The sequence below is a fragment of the Perca fluviatilis genome, chromosome 23 (assembly GCF_010015445.1).
Source record: "Perca fluviatilis chromosome 23, GENO_Pfluv_1.0, whole genome shotgun sequence".
NCBI lineage: Eukaryota > Metazoa > Chordata > Actinopteri > Perciformes > Percidae > Perca > Perca fluviatilis.
In genome coordinates, this window is record NC_053134.1 from 3328519 (window position 1) to 3349119 (window position 20601).

At 41.6% G+C, this 20601-nt stretch overlaps 1 protein-coding gene across 2 annotated transcripts; it reads left to right on the forward strand.

Annotated features, from left to right (window-relative positions):
* Positions 1-431: 431 nt before the first annotated feature.
* Positions 432-19468, forward strand: cct2 (chaperonin containing TCP1, subunit 2 (beta)). 2 transcript variants are annotated; one of them, XM_039792285.1, is made up of 17 exons: positions 432-546; positions 2733-2807; positions 2930-2995; positions 4671-4782; positions 5892-5968; positions 7014-7126; positions 8343-8545; positions 9432-9532; positions 10364-10491; positions 10697-10800; positions 10917-11036; positions 11665-11793; positions 11990-12093; positions 14037-14136; positions 15677-15818; positions 19048-19127; positions 19251-19468. In XM_039792285.1, the coding sequence occupies exons 1-16, from the start codon at positions 544-546 to the stop codon at positions 19076-19078; spliced, it is 1608 nt and encodes a 535-aa protein (XP_039648219.1). In that variant the 5' UTR covers positions 432-543; the 3' UTR covers positions 19079-19127; positions 19251-19468. The 2 variants fall into 2 exon arrangements, with proteins under 2 accessions (XP_039648219.1, XP_039648218.1); XM_039792284.1 differs by having other exon boundaries at positions 19048-19468.
* Positions 19469-20601: the final 1133 nt, after the last annotated feature.

Genomic DNA, 20601 nt, shown 5'->3' on the forward strand with positions numbered 1-20601 from the left:
CTAAATCTGGCACATTTACAGTTGCTTTGCTGTTGATTCATGAGCATTGTCCCTGTTAAATAAATAAATAAATGAAATATATTACAATAAAAAGTATGTAACAAGACACTATAACAAATGTGTAATATCACCGTTTTAAAAAAGGAAAGAAGGCTGTACGGGTTGTGCAGGGTGTGCAAAAATAATGATCAGGGGATGTTCAAATGTTTATAGTATATGTAATATGTGCAATGGTCACAAAATTGTATGTATAAATTATATGTATCATGTAGTATCACGTAGTACATCAAGTATCATGATGTATATAGTTTATTTATACAGTATTATTATGGATATTGTTGTGTAGGCTAAAGAAAACACGTAATACACGTTAAACAAAACGTGTACAGGAATGAATAAGCATATTTGGGCATATTTTTCAACAGATGGTGTCTTCCATGATCTGCACCGAACGCAGCATCACGTTTTTACGTAACTGCGTCACTCCCCAGCCCAGCCCTTCTTCTGTGTGCGTTCCAGCTTCAGCCCTGAATCACAGACATCATGGTGAGTTTTAACATGTATTTACTGTTTTATAAACCGTTAAGAAATAAACGCTTCACATCTTTAAGTAGCTGAACTCACAGATAGTCTGTTAAAACAACTTCACGCGCCGTAAGCGTTGTTCGTAGCGTCCGTTTAGCTTTCTGTTAGCTAGCTAGCGGTGCAAACCGGCGAGCAAGCACATGGACGCTATGAATGCGCTAACGGCTAAGCTAACAGCCTCAAAGTAGTTGTTAATTTAAAATAAAGATCTGGTGATGCTGTCGGGTCTGCTACAGCTAATAAAATGCTAGCTGTTGTGTCTGAGGATGTATTTGTCAGAGACTGCGTGTTCTTGTTCTTGTCACGTTAGCCCGTTAGCATGCTGCGTTAGCTTGTCATTCGGGCTTTGTGGCTGTCAAGAGAAACAAATCAGCTATTCCAGACAATAAATAGAAGAACAATTAAAAATACAATGTGTGAGTCAAACTACACTTGACTTAGACTTCCAACTGACTTTAACTACAGCGTTGGTTGTCAGTAGTTTTTACATTTCTGATTTATTTGTGAATATTTTTTCGATTTGGAAGCTTCTAGCGGTTTCCACATGATGCAGGGCTCGGCTGATGCTGCGTTCACTGCTGCTCGGAATAAATGAATTCGCCTTCGCGAAATTGTGCTCCAAGATAAGATAGAACTGTATCTATCCCGAGGGAAATTGTTCTGTAGCAAAATGTCAGTAAAGGTACACGTCAAATCCCATAAAAATGTTTTTACTTTCAGTCATATATTTGTCGTTTTATAGCACAGGTTTGCGCAATAAAATGTATGTTGTAGCCCCTTCATGCTACACACACTCAGAACATGTATCTGAACATGTGTATGTACATGTATGTATTTAAATTAGCTTTGTGAGGGCCCTAAACCAAAAGTATCAACAATAATACAAAACAAATAAAATCAAGGTAGTACGTTTTAAGGCAGTAAATGTCTGGTATGTATCGTCTTGCAAAACTGATCAATTGTGTTTTCAGCATCACTTGTACTGAGATATAAACAGTAGGACATCCCTAAAATGTCGTAGGACATCCCTAAAAACAGAGTAATACATCAGAGTAATACATCCCTAAAACAGAATAATACATCGGAGTAATACATCCCTAAAAACAGAGTAGGATATCCTGAGAACTAAAACTTATTATTATTATTATTATTATTATTATTAGTGGTGCACGATATATCGGCCGCCGATATAATATCGGCCGATATGGTCATTTTTTTTTAACACATCGGTATCGGTTCGATGTCAAATTATATATAATTATATAAATATTATTGAAATTACTGAAAATCTGATGACAGTCATATTTTGCACACAGGTAAAGGTGCTCAATATCAGTCATTTCGGAAAATAAATCACAAAAGTAAAAAACAAATGCGTTTTGGAAAATAGTTCTTTATTTGATTACCATTAAAAATGTATTTTCTATACAGAGATATCTACATCGGTAAATATCGGTATCGGCCATAACAGCAATATTAATATCGGTTATCGGTATCGGCCACAATTTTCACATCGGTGCATCACTACTAATAATACTAAAAAAATGCGGATGCACTCGGGAGCCCTAAATGCAAATATACATACATACATACAGACAGTACAGGCCAAAAGTTTGGACACACCTTCTCATTCAATGCGTTTCCTTTTTATTTTCATGACTATTTACATTGTAGATTCTCACTGAAGGCATCAAAACTATGAATGAACACATATGGAATTATGTACTTAACAAAAAAGTGTGAAATAACTGAAAACATGTCTTATATTTTAGATTCTTCAAAGTAGCCACCCTTTGCTTTTTTTATTAATAAGGGAAAAGCTTCCACTAATTAACCCTGACAAAGCACACCTGTGAAGTGAAAATCATATATATATATATATATATATATATATATATATATATATATATATATATATATATATATATATATATATATATATATATATATAACTGTTGTGTATTGTCAGTTTGTGTGGATGATATTCAGGGTACCCACGGGTTCTTAAAAATGTCTAAAATACCATTTTTGAAAAATAAAACCTTGACAGTCTTACATTTCTTTAGAAAGTTTAAAATTTGGTTCCCAAAGGTCCAACATTTGTATTGTCCTTAACCCTATTGTGTTGTGTGACAAACTGCCTGCAGGCGTCCTTATCGATGGCCCCGGTCAACATCTTCAGACATGGAGCTGACGAAGAGAAAGCTGAGACCGCACGACTGGTGGGTTTGTTTTTAATCTGCGATTTAGGTGTTTTATTTTGGTCTTCTCCTATCGGTGAAGCTAACTTGGTCTGGTTTATCATTTCACAAGTGTAACACACGTGTGGGTTTTCTCTCCGCAGTCATCCTTTATCGGTGCCATTGCTATCGGAGATCTGGTGAAGAGCACTCTGGGCCCGAAGGGGATGGTAGGTCATCTTAATCTCCAGAGCTGGTTCTTGTGTTTATTATTATTATTATTAGGGATGCACCAAATCCAGGATTTGGCTTCGGCTGAATATTGGGCTTTTTGACAGGGTTCGGTTTCTGCCGAACCTTAGAATTTTTTTTCCACTGAACCGAACCCTACGCTTGCACTACGTGCGCTACGCTGGTCGCCGTAGTGACGGCGCCGTTGATTACGGGAAGGTGTTTACGTAGGTGGAGCGTTGAATGCAGCAGGCTGTGAGGAAGTGGACATGGATCTGGTGAGCAGAACAAGTTGTTGTTTGGCAGAACTTTCAGTCAAAAGAAGACCATTCAAGTCCAGCTACATGTTCAGTCTGTTCAATGCTGATTGGTCTGGTGGTGGCGAGGACCCTAAACTATACACAACATGGCCGCTGTTACAACATCTGGTACGAAACATCTGAAAGAATACGAGTTGTGCACGAAGGAATCTCCAGACAGCAGCCAGAATGCAGCAACTTCAGGTACGGCAAAGGAAGGACAGTCACAGGGAGCAGGTTTCGGATTCGGCAGAATCTTAACCAGTGGATTCAGTATTCGGCCGAGACACAGTGATGTCGAAGTCATTAGTAAACATTGCAAGAGTAGCTAAGAGATTAATCTACAAGTTAGCTCCTCTGGTAGCTAAGAGTTTAATCTACCAGTTAGCTCCTCTGGTAGCTAAGAGTTTAATCTACCAGTTAGCTCCTCTGGTAGCTAAGAGTTTAATCTACCAGTTAGCTCCTCTGGTAACTAAGAGTTTAATGTACCAGTTAGCTCCTCTGGTAACTAAGAGTTTAATGTACCAGTTAGCTCCTCTGGTAACTAAGAGTTTAATCTACCAGTTAGCTCCTCTGGTAACTAAGAGTTTAATGTACCAGTTAGCTCCTCTGGTAACTAAGAGTTTAATCTACCAGTTAGCTCCTCTGGTAGCTAAGAGTTTAATCTACCAGTTAGCTCCTCTGGTAGCTAAGAGTTTAATGTACCAGTTAGCTCCTCTGGTAGCTAAGAGTTTAATGTACCAGTTAGCTCCTCTGGTAACTAAGAGTTTAATCTACCAGTTAGCTCCTCTGATAACTAAGAGTTTAATCTACCAGTTAGCTCCTCTGGTAGCTAAGAGTTTAATCTACCAGTTAGCTCCTCTGGTAACTAAGAGTTTAATCTACCAGTTAGCTCCTCTGGTAGCTAAGAGTTTAATCTACCAGTTAGCTCCTCTGGTAGCTAAGAGTTTAATCTACCAGTTAGCTCCTCTGGTAGCTAAGAGTTTAATCTACCAGTTAGCTCCTCTGGTAGCTAAGAGTTTAATCTACCAGTTAGCTCCTCTGGTAGCTAAGAGTTTAGCTCCTCTGGTAGCTAAGAGTTTAATCTACCAGTTAGCTCCTCTGGTAGCTAAGAGTTTAATCTACCAGTTAGCTCCTCTGGTAGCTAAGAGTTTAATCTACCAGTTAGCTCCTCTGGTAGCTAAGCGTATGGGGCTGTGATTGGTCGTAGTGTTACCCAATTGCGTGCAGTGAGATTTTCAAATGCATGCTTGGTGCCTCCCCTCGAGTTGGGCCATTTTCATCACTCATTACCAGACCCTTAATCTTTTTCGGATTTGGGTCTGGATTTCCAGGCTACCGTAGTTGAGCGGTTTCCTCTCGTCTTTCTCTTCAGGACAAGATCTTGTTAGGTGGAGGAAAGGGCGGTTCGGTGACGGTGACCAACGACGGAGCGACCATCCTGAAAGCCATCGGAGTCGACAACCCCGCTGCCAAAGTTCTGGTTGGTGAGTGAAGCTGCAGACAGACTGGCACCACATCCTTTAGATGATTATCTCTGTATATTGTACTTATTCTTTAGACTTTATACTGTGAAGCTTTGCACAAAGTGTATATCCCTTTCATTTGAAAAAAAAACCCTGATGCATATGAAGTACATATATTTTGTATCTTTTCATATTAATGTTTTTTGAATATTTATTGTTAGGCACCCAAACACAGAGGCACATTCTTTGTATGTGAAAACCCTGATTCTGATAAAGTTGGGAATCAAAGAAATAATAAAAAAAAAGAGACACACGCACCCATAGACACAAACACAGAGACACACACACACACACAGAGAAATACACACATACACACACACACACACAGAGAAATACACACATGGAGAGACACACACACGGAGGGACACACACAGAGAAATACACACATGGAGAGACACACACACACACACACACGGAGGGACACACACACACACACACACACGGAGACACACACACACACGCACACACAGAGAAATACACACACACGCACCTATGGACACACACAGAGACATATATACACACACACACGGAGAGACACACACACACCTATGGACATGGACACACACACACACACACAGAGAGAGACACAGACACACACACGGAGAGAGACGCGCACACACACGGAGAGACACACACGCACCTATTGACACACACACAGAGACCTATATATATATATATATATATATATATATATATATATATATTATATAAAACACAAAAAAAAAAAAAAACACACACACACACACACACACACACACACACACACACACAGAAAAACAGAAAAAAGAAAAAATTCAACAACATTGTGAAACATAGGTCCTGTTTGGCCAGCAGGGAAAACTTGAATGTACATAAAAAGATGCATTGAAGGTTCATCTCATACAAATCTGTTGTGTATTTAGCAGGTTTACTTAACAGAGAACAAACATTAAAGCAACATTTAATGCTGTAAAAGTATATTCGTGCCATATCTTTCCACTCGCCAGTTTATCAGAAGGAGTCAAAGTAAATCGGAATAAAAACGATGAGCAGAATTGACACTTTAATTTAAATTCTCCTTTTGGTTCCAGACATGTCAAAGACTCAGGATGATGAAGTCGGAGACGGGACGACCTCCGTCACCGTGCTCGCTGCAGAGCTGCTGCGGGTAAAATACTGTTTGTCTTTATTTAAAAAATGAATCCTGCAGGAGATGGATGGATAGATGGCTAGATAGATGGCTAGAATGAACAAACGAACAAATCCACATGAATTACAGTGTTTCCTGCAGAAAATGTGTTAATTAAGGTGGTAGGGTTGGGCTAGCAGGTGAAGAACTCAAACAACAAAATCACCAGCTAACTTACTTTAAATTTGCAAGAACTATAGACTAATACAGGGGTCACCAACACGGTGCCCGCGGGCCCCAGGTAGCCCCCAAGGACCCCATGAGTAGCCCTCAGGCCTGTTCTAAAAATGAAAATTGAATATTGATATTATCTGTTTCCCACCTTGTTAAGTCGTTGTTGATAATTATTGTGAGAAATCATTACCATGATCAGTGTCTTCACATAGAGTATCATTAATCATTAATAATCATATATAACTATCACTAATCATTAATAATCATATATAACTATCATTAATCATTAATAATCATATATAACTAAAGGCAAACTGAGCACATTTGTTATTTCAGAAGAGTGTATCAAACTGGTAGCCCTTCGTATGACTCAATACCCAGGAAGTAGCTCTCAGTTTAGAAAAGGTTGGTGACCCCTGGTCTAATACAATAATAGGCTTAAATAAATCCAAAACATCCGAGATGCACTTTTTTTTTTTGACAACCTAGTTAAGGCGGTAGGGTTCCCCAGCTTAGGCGGGCCGCCCGAACTGCGAAGTGCTGCGGGAAACACTCAACTATATGGATAATAAAAGAAAAGATACTAAATAAAAAATCCACATGAATGTACTAAAGGATGTATAAGCATGAGACGCCTGCAGAGAGTGACCCTGTGATTCAGTCTGCATGGTAAGGTGCTCTATGAGTGCAAGACAAAAGTCTAGAGACCAGCATTAAATATGGACAATATAAGAGGAGAATGTAATATTAAAAACTATAGCAGTGCAAGGATCAAGTTTAAAAAAAAAAGACAGCATTTAAAGAGCCGTATCACTTACCGCTGCTTTTTAAACCATCGCTGTTGTTACAGGAGGCAGAGCTGCTGATCTCCAAGAAGATCCACCCACAGACCATCATCTCTGGCTGGAGGAAGGCCACTCAGGTCGCCAGAGACGCTCTGAGGGAGGCTGCCGTGGATCACAGGTGAGACGCACAAAAGTAGCAAAAAGTTCATTCTTGCGTCGGAAACAGCGTACGGGTGTAAAGTAGGGATGCACCGAATGCAGATTTTTTTGGGAGTTCGGCCGAATACCGAATCCACTGGTTAAGATTCTGCCGAATCCAAAACCGAATACCAAATCCTCCTCCCATCCTCAGTCCATGAACACAGTAAACTCATGAATGAAGTAAACGGGGACTGTCCTTCCTTTACCGTACCTGAAGTTGCTGCATTCTGGCTGCTGTCTGGAGATTCCTTCGTGCACAACTCTGGTCTGAAACTTCTTTCAGATGTTTCAGACCAGATGTTGTAACAGCGGCCATGTTGTGTATAGTTTAGGCTCCTCGCCACCACCAGACCAATCAGCATTGAACAGATTGAACATGTAGCTGGACTTGAATGGCCTTCTTTTGACTGAAAGTTCTGCCAAACAACAACTTGTTCTGTTCACCAGATCCATTTCCACTTCCTCACAGCCTGCTGCATTGAACGCTCCACCTACGTTAACACCTTCCCGTAATCAACGGCGCCGTCGTTACGGCGACCAGCGTAGCGCGCCGAGTGCGAGCGTAGGGTTCTGTTTGGTGGAAAAAAAATTCTACGGTTCAGCAGAAACCGAACTCTGTCAGAAAGCCCAATATTCAGCCGAAACAGAGTCCTTGATTTGGTGCATCCCTGGTTTAAATATAATAATTTTTTTGCATCGGAAACAGCGTACGAGTGTAAATCACAACTTATATATCACAATACGATATATCAGTTCTTTGGACAATCTAATTTCAATTGAGTTCTATTTATATCAACTCACAAAAAGCAACTAAAATATGAATTGGCAATTTTATTACCAAGCTTTTCCAGACATTTACATTAAAAACAAATCAAATATAAAGTGGGGAAAATAAGTATTGAACGAGTCAACATTTTTCTTTTTTTATATTATATTTCCCCGCTGTATGCATCGATACATTCACTTTGCATCAATGACATTGTATCGTTGATCGATATATCGATTCAGATCATTTTATCCTTACCCCCTGTAGAAACAGGTTAGAAATAATAATTGTACAATAAAGTTTAAACTTGAATTCAGCTGATTGAGCGATAAATCCACCCCCAGCATTAAAACCATCAGTTATGATATATTTACCTGTTACTCTTCTTCTGTCTCCTCCCTCCTCCGCATCCTCCCGGTCTACGCAGCAACGACTCGGCTCGTTTCCAGGAGGACCTGCTGAACATCGCCCGGACGACGCTGTCCTCCAAACTGCTGACTCACCACAAAGATCACTTCTCCCAGCTGGCCGTCGCCGCCGTCATGAGGCTGAAGGGCTCTGGGAACCTGGAGGCCATCCACATCATCAAGAAGCTGGGAGGCAGCCTCACTGACTCCTACCTGGACGAAGGTGTGTGTGTGTGTGTGTGTGTGTGTGTGTGTGTGTGTGTGTGTGTGTGTGTGTGTGTGTGTGTGTGTGTGTGTGTGTGTGTGTGTGTGTGTGTGTGTGTGTGTGTGTGTGTGTGTGTGTGTGGTTGTGTGTGTGGTTGTGTGTGTGGTTGTGGTCAGTGTGTTTCATGTTCCCTTTGCAGCCCAGGGTGAGAGACGACATGATCACATGTGGACAGGCTGGCTACTAGCTAACTGTCATCTCAACACCATCGTGTGTGTCCTCCTGCATGCCACTGGTCCATGAGTCTGTGTTGTACCGCTTCTGTAATATTTGTGTCCCTGTACCGTTTTCTTCATGGGGACATAAATAAATCGTTAAAGTGTGTGTGTGTGGGGGTACACGGTACCAAAATGTACACGGTACTTTAGACCAAAGTCAATACAAAGAGCCATCAATACCAATAGCAGCAATTACATTTTTCTTGATACCACGGTTAAAAACAACCATAAATCCCATGTCCTCCTCTTATAATGTGTGTTTTAGGATACACATTATTAGGAACACTTGGAGGGGAGCAGGGTCAGTGTGTGTTTGTGTGTGTGTGTGTGTGTGTGTGTGTGTGGGGGTGTTTGTGTGTGTGTGTGTGTGTGTGTGTGTGTGTGTGTGTGTGTGTGTAGGAGCCAAGCAGAGCGTGATATATTTGTAATCAGGAGAAAACGCCAGTCTTCTGGAGAATTGCATCCCGCGGTACCTACGGTACTGTAGAAAAATGAGTACCGTCACGTTTTCAGAATTTTGGTACCGAGTCTCGTGACATCCCCGCTGCGAGTGTGATGTCATGATCGCCATCGCCAGGCTGAGCTCTCGTTTTCTTCGATGTTCACGTTAACTGCTTCGTCTCCAGGTTTCCTGCTGGACAAGAAAATCGGAGTGAACCAACCGAAGAGGCTGGAGAACGTTAACATCCTGATCGCCAACACCGGCATGGACACTGACAAGATCAAGGTACACACACACACACACACACACACACACACACACACACACACACACAGCACCACTTGTGTGTTCTGCTCAACATCTTCTTGCAGCTTTTTCTGCGTAGGGCTGGGTACCGAATACAATACTTTTTAGGCACCAACCGAATTGCCTCTTTTTAGTATTGAGCATCAAAAAATTCTGTGTCATTCAATACCAAATTTCAATACCTAAGGAGTAAATCTTATCAGCATCAGAGAGCCAATAAGCATGCAGCATTCTACTACCAAGATCTAATGATGTTTGTGATTGGCTGTTTATCCTTACACATGGTAGAGACAGGCAGGAAAAACCCTACGTTACGCACAGAGAAAGGGCTCACTTAGTTGGAGTTGTAAAATAAATAAAAAGATTTGTGCCGTAATGTGTACTGTTGTAATTCCTTTTTTATTCAAATGAATTTTATACAATTGGTATCGAAAAAAAAGCATCGTTAAGGAACCGGTGTCGCGCTAAGTCACGGTATTGGTATAGAACATTTTTGAATGATACCCTACTTCTACGTCAAAACCAGATTCTGTTTTCTTCATTGGAGACTTTTATTGTGAAGCAGCAGCAGGAAGCATCGGTTTAACATAAACAGAAAGCTTCAAATTTCTCCCGCTGACAGATCGGCTTTATTCTTGTTGAACAGTTTGCAGAGACTGTAAACCAATCCAGAGGACTGCATACAAAGATTTCTGATTTTATGTGATTTAATTAAAAAAAATGAGATGCTCAGTTGTGGTTATTATTATTATTATTATTATTATTATTATTATTATTATTATTATTAAGTCTAGTGTCTGTCTGTCTCAGATCTTTGGCTCCAGGGTTCGTGTCGATTCGACAGCGAAGGTCGCAGAGATTGAATCTGCGGAAAAAGAGAAGATGAAGGAGAAGGTCGACAGGATCCTGAAACACGGAATCAACTGCTTCATCAACAGGTACACACACACACACACACACACACACACACACACACACACACACACACACACACACACACACACACACACACGGCTGACAGATACTCTACACCCCGTTAACCAGCGCTGGAAGAAGTATTCAGATCTTTTACTTCAGTAAAAGTACTAATACCTCGCAGTGAAAATACTTTTCTGTAATGTGACTGAACTTCTCTCTTTGCAGACAGCTGATCTATAACTATCCAGAGCAGCTGTTTGCTCGCGCTGGTGTCATGGCCATCGAGCACGCAGACTTTGCCGGCGTTGAGCGCCTCGCTCTGGTTACTGGTACGTACCGGGTCTCACACACACACACACACACAGAGTAAGAACTTTGTTTTACACTGATATTGATGTGTGTGTGACTGTGTTTGTAACTGTGTGTGTGTGTTGTGTGTGATCAGGAGGAGAGATCAGCTCCACCTTCGACCACCCCGAGCTGGTGAAGCTCGGCCACTGTAAGCTGATTGAGGAGGTGATGATCGGAGAGGACACACTCATCCACTTCTCTGGAGTCGCCATGGGTACGGACACACACCCAAACAAACACACACAGTCATGTACTCAACTCAACTCAACTTTATTTATAAAGCACTTTCACAACCACAAGTGGAACCAAAGTGCTGTACATAACGTATAAAAACATAAAAGCCAAAACAATACAAACAAAACAAACAACTTACAAAGCATTATCAAATGCTAAATGTACGCTGCCCTCTACTGCTATATCTAGAGATGTATCGGTATCGGCTCTGATACTGCCTAAACGCTGGCATCGGGAAGTATTAGCCATATTAGCACCGGGTCTCGGTACCCAACCCTAGACACAGCAACTCTTCGGCAAAACGTTAATTTAAAACGTGTTGTTAAAGTCAGTGTTTGGAGAGATGTTTGACTTCTTGTGAGAAGAGAGCATCCCTTGGATGTCGTATTTCCGTTCTGATGTATCTGACTTTTCTGTTTTACTATATAAAAAATATTGCGCCATGGAAATGTGTAATTTCATCTGCACCTCAGTGATTCAGTTTACATTGTATTGTTGACACAATGTGCAGGCACACATGCAGCGAAACGTAAGTCAGTGGCTTCCAACAAACAGTGCGGGCCTCTGTGAGTGAGGCTCTCAGTTTGACCTTTGACCCTCTCCTTCAGGCGAGGCGTGCACCATCATCCTGCGAGGAGCGACTCAGCAGATTCTGGACGAGGCGGAGCGCTCGCTGCACGATGCTCTGTGCGTGTTAGCTCAGACTGTGAAGGAGCCGCGCACCGTCTACGGAGGAGGTAAACACACACACACACACACACACACAGAGACACACACACACACACACACACACACACACACACACAGCGTCCACAGAGATGCCTGTATGAGGTGTTGACAGTGCCGTGGATAACCGTTGTGTGACATTAACATGAGAAATGGAGTCTGCTACATGCGTAACTGTGTCTTTGCTCACACTTTTCTCTCCATCAGGCTGCTCCGAGATGCTCATGGCCAAGGTGGTGAGCGATCTGGCCAATAGGACGCCAGGAAAGGAGGCGGTCGCCATGGAGTCATTTGCCAAGGCTCTGATGATGGTACGGACCGGTCTGCTTTCTTTTTGTAAAGGATCACAGCAAACCTTGAAGTGTTTTCAAGAACATACGATCAGATTTTAAATTGATTTTCTTTTAAAGGTGCCCTGCCGCAAGTATTTCATGACTTTGTGGTGATGTCTGAAGGTCTACCATGGACTCTGTAACCTTGGTTACCTTGTTTCAAGCCATTCTAGCGTGGTATAGAAAGCCTGCAGGAAGACTCGACTTGATTTGTGCCAGTTCTCATTAATATTCAACGAGCTAAGCTGTTTGAATCTGATTGGCTAACATCTAGCCAATGAGAGCCTGGCTGTCAGAATGCTTTACCCAGCCCAACTGGGCGAGCTCATGAATAGTAATGAGCTCAGGCAGTATGATGTCAGACTGACCAGCTTTTGTGATTGGTCTGATTTCTCTGCTTATTTCTGTTCAGTAGCTAGAGCTGACAGAGGAGGTAGCAGTTCATTTTCACATTCACAACATAACACAAACACATATGGACCTGAAATATTTAAAAAAAACGGTTTTGTGTGGCAGGGCACCTTTTTAAAAAGTTTCAGATTTTAAGAGATTGTTTTGTAGGACAGCATTCGTCTGCAGAGGGGAAATAAAACTAGAACCTGACATCTCGGAGCTTTTAGGAGTTTCTTGACTCCGTGACTGTCTCCAGACGTACATTTTCTACCAGATATAGAGGTCCACTGCTGTGGAATTCATTGAATGGGTCACTTAAATCATTAACTTCCTTGCCAGCCTTTAGGTCACAGTTAAAGAAGTTTCTCATTTAATCTTAAAGGTGCTCTAAGCGATGTTGGGTCACTTCTGGTTGACGTTCAAAGTATTGTCAAATGAGACTAGTTCGCCCCTCCCTCATCCCGTCCCCTCCCCCTGCCTTCCGCGCACATTTTTTAAATTTTTTACAGTGTGTTCAGGAGACAGACAGCTAGCAGATAGTGAGGAGATATTTTTTTACAGTGTGTTCAGGGGACAGACAGCTAGCAGATAGTGAGGAGATGTTTTTTACAGTGTGTTCAGGGGACAGACAGCTAGCAGATATTGAGATGTTTTTTACAGTGTGTTCAGGGGACAGACAGCTAGCAGATAGTGAGATGTTTTTTACAGTGTGTTCAGAGGACAGGCAGCTAGCAGATAGTGAGGAGATATTTTTTACAGTGTGTTCAGAGGACAGACAGCTAGCAGATATTGAGATGTTTTTTACAGTGTGTTCAGGGGACAGACAGCTAGCAGATAGTGAGGAGATGTTTTTTACAGTGTGTTCAGAGGACAGACAGCTAGCAGATATTGAGATGTTTTTTACAGTGTGTTCAGGGGACAGACAGCTAGCAGATAGTGAGGAGATGTTTTTTACAGTGTGTTCAGGGGACAGACAGCTAGCAGATAGTGAGGAGATGTTTTTTACAGTGTGTTCAGGGGACAGACAGCTAGCAGATAGTGAGGAGATGTTTTTTACAGTGTGTTCAGGGGACAGACAGCTAGCAGATAGTGAGGAGATGTTTTTTACAGTGTGTTCAGGGGACAGACAGCTAGCAGATAGTGAGGAGATGTTTGCTGTATGTTACAAAACATGTTGTAGCCTAAAATACGTGTGACATCACTTAGAGCACCATTTAAACCTTATGATGAGATAATTCTGTTGGTTGCATTCATCAACGTACTCTATGGTTTGTTTGGTCATTTTGCTTGCTTTTTGGATATGTATATATGATACGTTTATGCTTCCTTGTTGTCTTGCTTGTTTTATTTTTGTACAGGAATTATATCATTTTTTTAGTTATCTTTTAGGCTTCCTTCCTGTCCTGCACGGAAATGGCTTCTTTTTTTTTCTATTGTATGAACTTTATATCTTTTGTGCAGCTAAACTAAACTCATAAGTCTTTTAAAGTTTTGTTAAACTCACTTTTTCTCGTCGCTTTCTCCTCCAGCTGCCGACCATCATCGCCGACAACGCCGGCTACGACAGCGCCGACCTGGTGGCTCAGCTGAGAGCCGCGCACATGGAGAACAACACCACCTGTGGACTGAGTGAGTGAACACACACACACACACGCCAGTTTGTCTGTTGTCGCCTGGCGGACAGCTGGTAAGCGCCGTGATGTTTTTAGCGGTGGTTCCTCGGACAGATCGCCTAGCTAGTCGGGGTGTAACGTTGTCAGGTGTGCCCTGAGGTCGCTCTCCGCCATTTTTGATAGTATTGTGATGATGATACCGCGTGGATGTATGTATTAAGGGAACGTATACGATTTAAAAAAAAAACTTTATTGTTCATCAGACGAAACAAAAGCATTTAATTTTCACATGCGTGTAGGCCAAGGTGATGAGAAAGGCAAGACTGCATATACATTTTTTTTTTTTTATTCATTAAAAAAAAGCAATATTCGAATAGTAATTTTAGCATTCAAATAGTATTTTTTTTTTTATATTCGAATTTCGTTCCAACAGCCCTACTACAAACTACAACTTACGAGCTGGAAAAACCCAACTCTAGTCGGGCCAATCACATCGTGTATAGAGTCGGTGGGCGGGGCTTAACACAATGACGGCAGAGTTGCGCCGTTTCGGCGTTAAATCCCTGCTACTTGAAAACAAAGAAGCGACTCTAGAGTCCTAGTGAGAGAACCAAAGAGTCTCCTCCTGTTGTTTTCTGACCACGGTGGGAGATCTGGAGCAGGAGAAGTTACCCCTCTCCTTGATCTCATGTTGTTGATGCAGAAGGAGAACCAGGACATGAGTCTGGGGGAAATTTTAGAGGTGCCATCAGGCTACGGTGTAGGGTCCAGCGGTACGCCCTCGATTCTACGCAGAAGCATAAAAAGGCCTTTAGGTGCGCATATGTGGCGCTTCCTTAAGAAAATGTTAAATTTTTTAAGTTTAAAAAAATGCAATTTCCCCATACATTTTGTGTCTTTTGTGCGATTTTGTCTCTTTGGGTCTCTGGGTTTTGCGTCTCTTTGACAACACCTTTTTCGTGTTGTCTCTTTTTGGTCTGTTGGGTTTTCTTTGGGGTTGTTTTGTTGTAGTCGTTTGTGTCCCTGTAGTGGTAGTTTTGCGTTGCTTTCTCACATTGTTTTAGGTCAATATTACCATATCTGTGTCTGAAAAATTGGAAAAGCTAGAACAGATAATACATAAATCTATTTTAAGTCCAGCTACAATCATCAGATCTGAGAAAAGTACTTTAGTTACATTAATTTGGCTTAAAACTGTGTGTGTGTGTGTGTGTGTGTGTGTGTGTGTGTGTGTGTGTGTGTGTGTGTGTGTGTGTGTGTGTGTGTGTGTGTGTGTGTGTGTGTGTGTGTGTGTGTGTGTGTGTGTGTGTGTGTGTGTGTGTGTGTGTTCGTTCCAAAAACCAGGGAATACAGTATACTTGTGGGACCCAAAATGCTGGACCCCCCCAAGTTTAAAGGGCTGTTTGAGAGTCAAGACTTGGTTCTAGGGTAAGGGTTAAGGTTAGGCATCCAGTTGTGATGGTTAAGGTTAGGGTAAGGGGCTAGGGAATGCATTATGTCAATGACAGGTCCCCTCAAAGACAGTGAAACAAACGTTTGTGTATGTCTGTCTGCAGATATGTCTGAAGGTACGGTGGGCAACATGGCCGAGCTGGGGATCACCGAGTCCTTCCAGGTGAAGCGCCAGGTGCTGCTGAGCGCCTCCGAAGCCGCCGAGATGATCCTGAGAGTCGACAACATCATCAAAGCTGCTCCCAGGTCGGTCCACCGCGCCTTAGCTACCAGCAACCTTTCTTTTAGACTAGGGTTGTTTCAGTGTTATGGTTTTAGTAGGGGGTGTGTGTGTGTGTGTGTGTGTGTGTGTGTGTGTGTGTGTGTGTGTGTGTGTGTGTGTGTGTGTGTGTGTGTGTGTGTGTGTGTGTGTGTGTGTGTGTGTGTGTGTTGGGTATCGTTTGCGATACTTTTAAAACGGTGCCTGAACCGGTACTTTTTAATAAAGTAAAAAGGGGAACTAAACAACGGCTTGGCAAGAACGGCTTGTTTATTGCTAAGGCCATATCGTCCAAATTAAAGATTTAATAATAATACCTATTTAAAACTTATTTCACCAGCAAATTGCTTTTGAACGACAAAAACAATCACCAGATGATCTTCTGTGGACGATCTTTATATTAAGTAAGGGATAATGTAGAACCAGCCGGTCATCTGTCATTATTGTGAATTAGAGCCCCGACAAGCTGATGAAGGTCCTTAATGTCATGGAAATGTTTTAAAATTATATCCATGAAAATGTCTAAAAATATAAACTATCTATAGGGAGAGACTGATTATTATTATTTGCCTGATAGCCGATAAAGTTAATTAATAAAAAGTGCGCTACTGGGCGCCTGGGTAGCTCACCTGGTAGTACCCTGACAGTACCTAGGTAAGGACTACTAGCCAGTCAGAAGCAGAGTATGAGGGCGTGCCCTGACAGTAGCTAGGTAAGGACTACTAGCCAGTCAGAAGCAGAGTATGAGGGCGTGCCCTGACAGTACCTAGGTAAGGACTACTAGCCAGTCAGAAGCAGAGTATGAGGGCGTGCTACGCTAGCAGCTAGGTGAGCATTATAACATGTTACAAAGTGTTGTTAACCTACAACATGCACAACAAATATATATAACACAAAGGAAAGAGAAAAAGCCAAAAAGCATAATATGAGCACTTTAAATATTTTCATTTTCACTGTAAATGCATATCTGTTATTATTATTTTTTTTTTTTTTTTAACTACTAATAATCAGTATCTGTCGATCCCAATATAAACCTTCCAGAATCCCCGTAGTTTTCTATTTTAGTTTTTTATTTAGCCGAGCAGCTGAAAGGAATGTTGTTGGGACTGTCGTGACCTGGCTCAAAGGCATGACAAAAGGTGGAGACCACACGTTTACTCAACCAAATCCAATTTATTGAGATAAACAAAGATAAACGTGCAATCAGTTAATCAGTAATGGATGGATGTGTGTAATGCTACGTTTACACGTGGCCGGCTATTTTCATAAACGGACATTTCAACCTCCTCCGTTTTCAGAAAAGTGTTAGTTTACACATACCTGTATATGTGTGTGTGTAGATAGATAGATAGATAGATAGATAGATAGATAGATAGATAGATAGATAGATAGTGCGCATAGTATAGAATATCTTCTCATTCAAATGCCTTTCTTCTTTTATTTTCATGACTATTTACATTGTAGATTCTCACTGAAGGCATCAAGACTATGAATGAACACATATGGAATTATGTATTTACAAAAAGTGTGAAAATAACTGAAAACATGTCTTATATTTTAGATTCTTCAAAGTAGCCACCCTTATGCTTTTTGAAGGTAAAACCATTTCAGGTGACTACCTCATGAAGCTCATTGAGAGAACACCAGGGTTTGCAGAGTTATCAAAAAGCAAAGGGTGGCTACTTTGAAGAATCTAAAATATAAGACATGTTTTCAGTTATTTCACACTTTTTTGTTAAGTACATAATTCCATATGTGTTCATTCATAGTTTTGATGCCTTCATGAGAATCTACAATGTAAATAGTCATGAAAATAAAGGAACACATTGAATGAGAAGGTGTGTCCAAACTTTTGGCCTGTACTGTACGTGTAAACAAAGATTTCCAAAATCTCCACTCTGGCCGGAGTTTTTAGAAATAATCGTTTTCTGTGATTTAAAAATGGGGTTTTCGATGTAAACGAGAGGCCAAACCGCAGGAAAATATCTGCGTCTTCCCTTGGTGTAAACGCGGCCTCAGTGTATCCGTGTTAGAGCGCGCAAGGCAAGGCAGGGCAGTTTTATTTGTATAGCACATTTCAGCAACAGGGCAATTCAAAGTGCTTTACATAAAACATTAAAGAGCAGTTAGAAAACAATTAAAAACAATTTAAAAACATTAATAAACAAATTAAAAACATTAAAAGACAATAATAAAATTGATAGTGCAGTATAAGAATAAAAGTTACAGTGCAGTATAAGAAATTAAAGTTAATAAAATAGATTATTTAAAGAAAAGCAACATCAAAAAGATAGGTCTTTAGCTTAGATTTAAAAGAAGTGAGAGTTTCAGCGGACCTGCAGGTTTCTGGGAGTTTGTTCCAGATATGTGGAGCATAAAAACTGAACGCTGCTTCCCCCTGTTTAGTTCTGACTCTGGGGACAACAAGTAGACCTGTCCCAGACCACCTGAGAGGTCTGGGTGGGTCATAGTGTAGTAGACCTGTCCCAGACCACCGGAGAGGTCTGGGTGGGTCATAGTGTAGTAGACCTGTCCCAGACCACCTGAGAGGTCTGGGTGGGTCATAGTGTAGTAGACCTGTCCCAGACCACCTGAGAGGTCTGGGTTGGGTTCTATAGGTGTAGACCTGTCCCAGACCACCTGAGAGGTCTGGGTGGGTCATAGTGTAGTAGACCTGTCCCAGACCACCGGAGAGGTCTGGGTGGGTCATAGTGTAGTAGACCTGTCCCAGACCACCGGAGAGGTCTGGGTGGGTCATAGTGTAGTAGACCTGTCCCAGACCACCGGAGAGGTCTGGGTGGGTCATAGTGTAGTAGCAGATCAGAAATGTATTTTGGCCCTAAACCGTTTAGTGATTTATAAACCAGTAAAAGTATTTTGAAATCAGTTCTTTGAGGCACTGGAAGCCAGTGTAGAGACTTCAGTACTGGAGTGATGTGATCCACTTTCTTGGTCTTAGTGAGGACTCGAGCAGCAGCGTTCTGAATCAGCTGCAGCTGTCTGATTGATTTCAAGTCTAAAGTAACTAAAACCCAAACAAACCAGGCAGCCTTGAGGAGGGAGAGAGGGAGAGGGACTGCCCTGGCACTCCTATTCATGGACTCGTGAGCAATCAGTTGATCCAGGAATGTGCCTCGATAGGTATTGAGGCCTAGGAGCCATCACAGGACATTAAAGTGTTTGATTCCTGACTGTTGTTGTCGTCTGTTTCTGCAGGAAGAGAGTTCCCGACCATCACCCCTGCTAGAGGAAGAGGAGGATGAAGATGACGGACGGGAGAGGGATCAGTTTTGTTATTTATCGCCTCTGTGTAGTTCAAATTTAAAAGTTTTTTTTTTATTTTGTCTGTTAAACTCTCACTGTGGAAGCACTGCACCGGCTCGCTGGCTAACTGTAGCTAACCGTCACACACGGCTAACGTCACGCTAGCAAGCCAGAAGCTAATCATACACAGCTGCTGTCAATAAGACAGGCTTGTGTGAAGCTAATGTGCAATGTTAGTTGTGATGCTAACATTAGCAGAGGTCAAGCTGGTCATGCTAACGTTAGCCGGTTTCTGTCAGCGTCGCTATAAACGTAAGTTTTGGACGTTGTTTGTATTGTTGACTGAAAATAAAAGAACCAATCCTCATCGGTAGATTTGTTGGGTGTCTTTCTGTCCTTTTTCTAACTCGTAGTTCAGATAGTGGACCTTTTTCACAGCAGACATGTTGACTTGTCATAGTAGGAGAAGCACAGCTGAAATTGATAACCTTAACGATGGCTCAGTTCCATCAAGTGTCCCAGTAAGATATTTCAGTGAGTCAGCATGAACAATACCAGGGTCTCTCCTAAGTGGAATGCAGCCATCATTAATGGTTTAATACCAGGGTCTCTCCTAAGTGGAATGCAGCCATCATTAATAGTTTAATACCAGGGCCTCTCCTAAGTGGAATGCAGCCATCAGTAATGGTTTAATACCAGGACCTCTCCTAAGTGGAATGCAGCCATCATTAATAGTTTAATACCAGGACCTCTCCTAAGTGGAATGCAGCCATCATTAATAGTTTAATACCAGGGTCACTCCTAAGTGGAATGCAGCCATCATTAATAGTTTAATACCAGGACCTCTCCTAAGTGGAATGCAGCCATCATTAATAGTTTAATACCAGGACCTCTCCTAAGTGGAATGCAGCCATCATTAATAGTTTAATACCAGGACCTCTCCTAAGTGGAATGCAGCCATCATTAATAGTTTAATACCAGGACCTCTCCTAAGTGGAATGCAGCCATCAGTAATGGTTTAATACCAGGACCTCTCCTAAGTGGAATGCAGCCATCATTAATAGTTTAATACCAGGGTCACTCCTAAGTGGAATGCAGCCATCAGTAATGGTTTAATACCAGGGTCTCTCCTAAGTGGAATGCAGCCATCAGTAATGGTTTTGAATACACCTGTGCTTTTTCCTACTATGACATGTCAACATGTCTGCTGTGAAAAAGGTCTATTAAAGGCTCCGACACGCAGCAACTTTTAAAGTGCTCCTTAAGTTAGTGCGTAACTATTTGATATAAATTAACGTCAGTTACATTCGAGCCGTTGCCAGATGAGTTGCTACAAAGCTAATTAAGACTCTCAGCTCCACACAACTCTCTCTGGATTTCTTGTCGAGGATTTAAAAATAATTTTCAGGGATCATCAGTGAGCATCCTGCCCTCTTTAAGAAGCTTCTGACTCGGTCATGTCATTTCTTTTGTTCATAGGAAGGATTTCAGAATCAGAACGGAGTT

Coding starts and splice junctions, on each gene's coding strand:
- cct2 (XM_039792284.1), top strand. Junction 11,037..11,664: donor CTTCTCTGGAGTCGCCATGG/GTACGGACACAC, acceptor CCTCTCCTTCAG/GCGAGGCGTGCACCATCATC. Junction 15,819..19,047: donor ATCATCAAAGCTGCTCCCAG/GTCGGTCCACCG, acceptor CTGTTTCTGCAG/GAAGAGAGTTCCCGACCATC.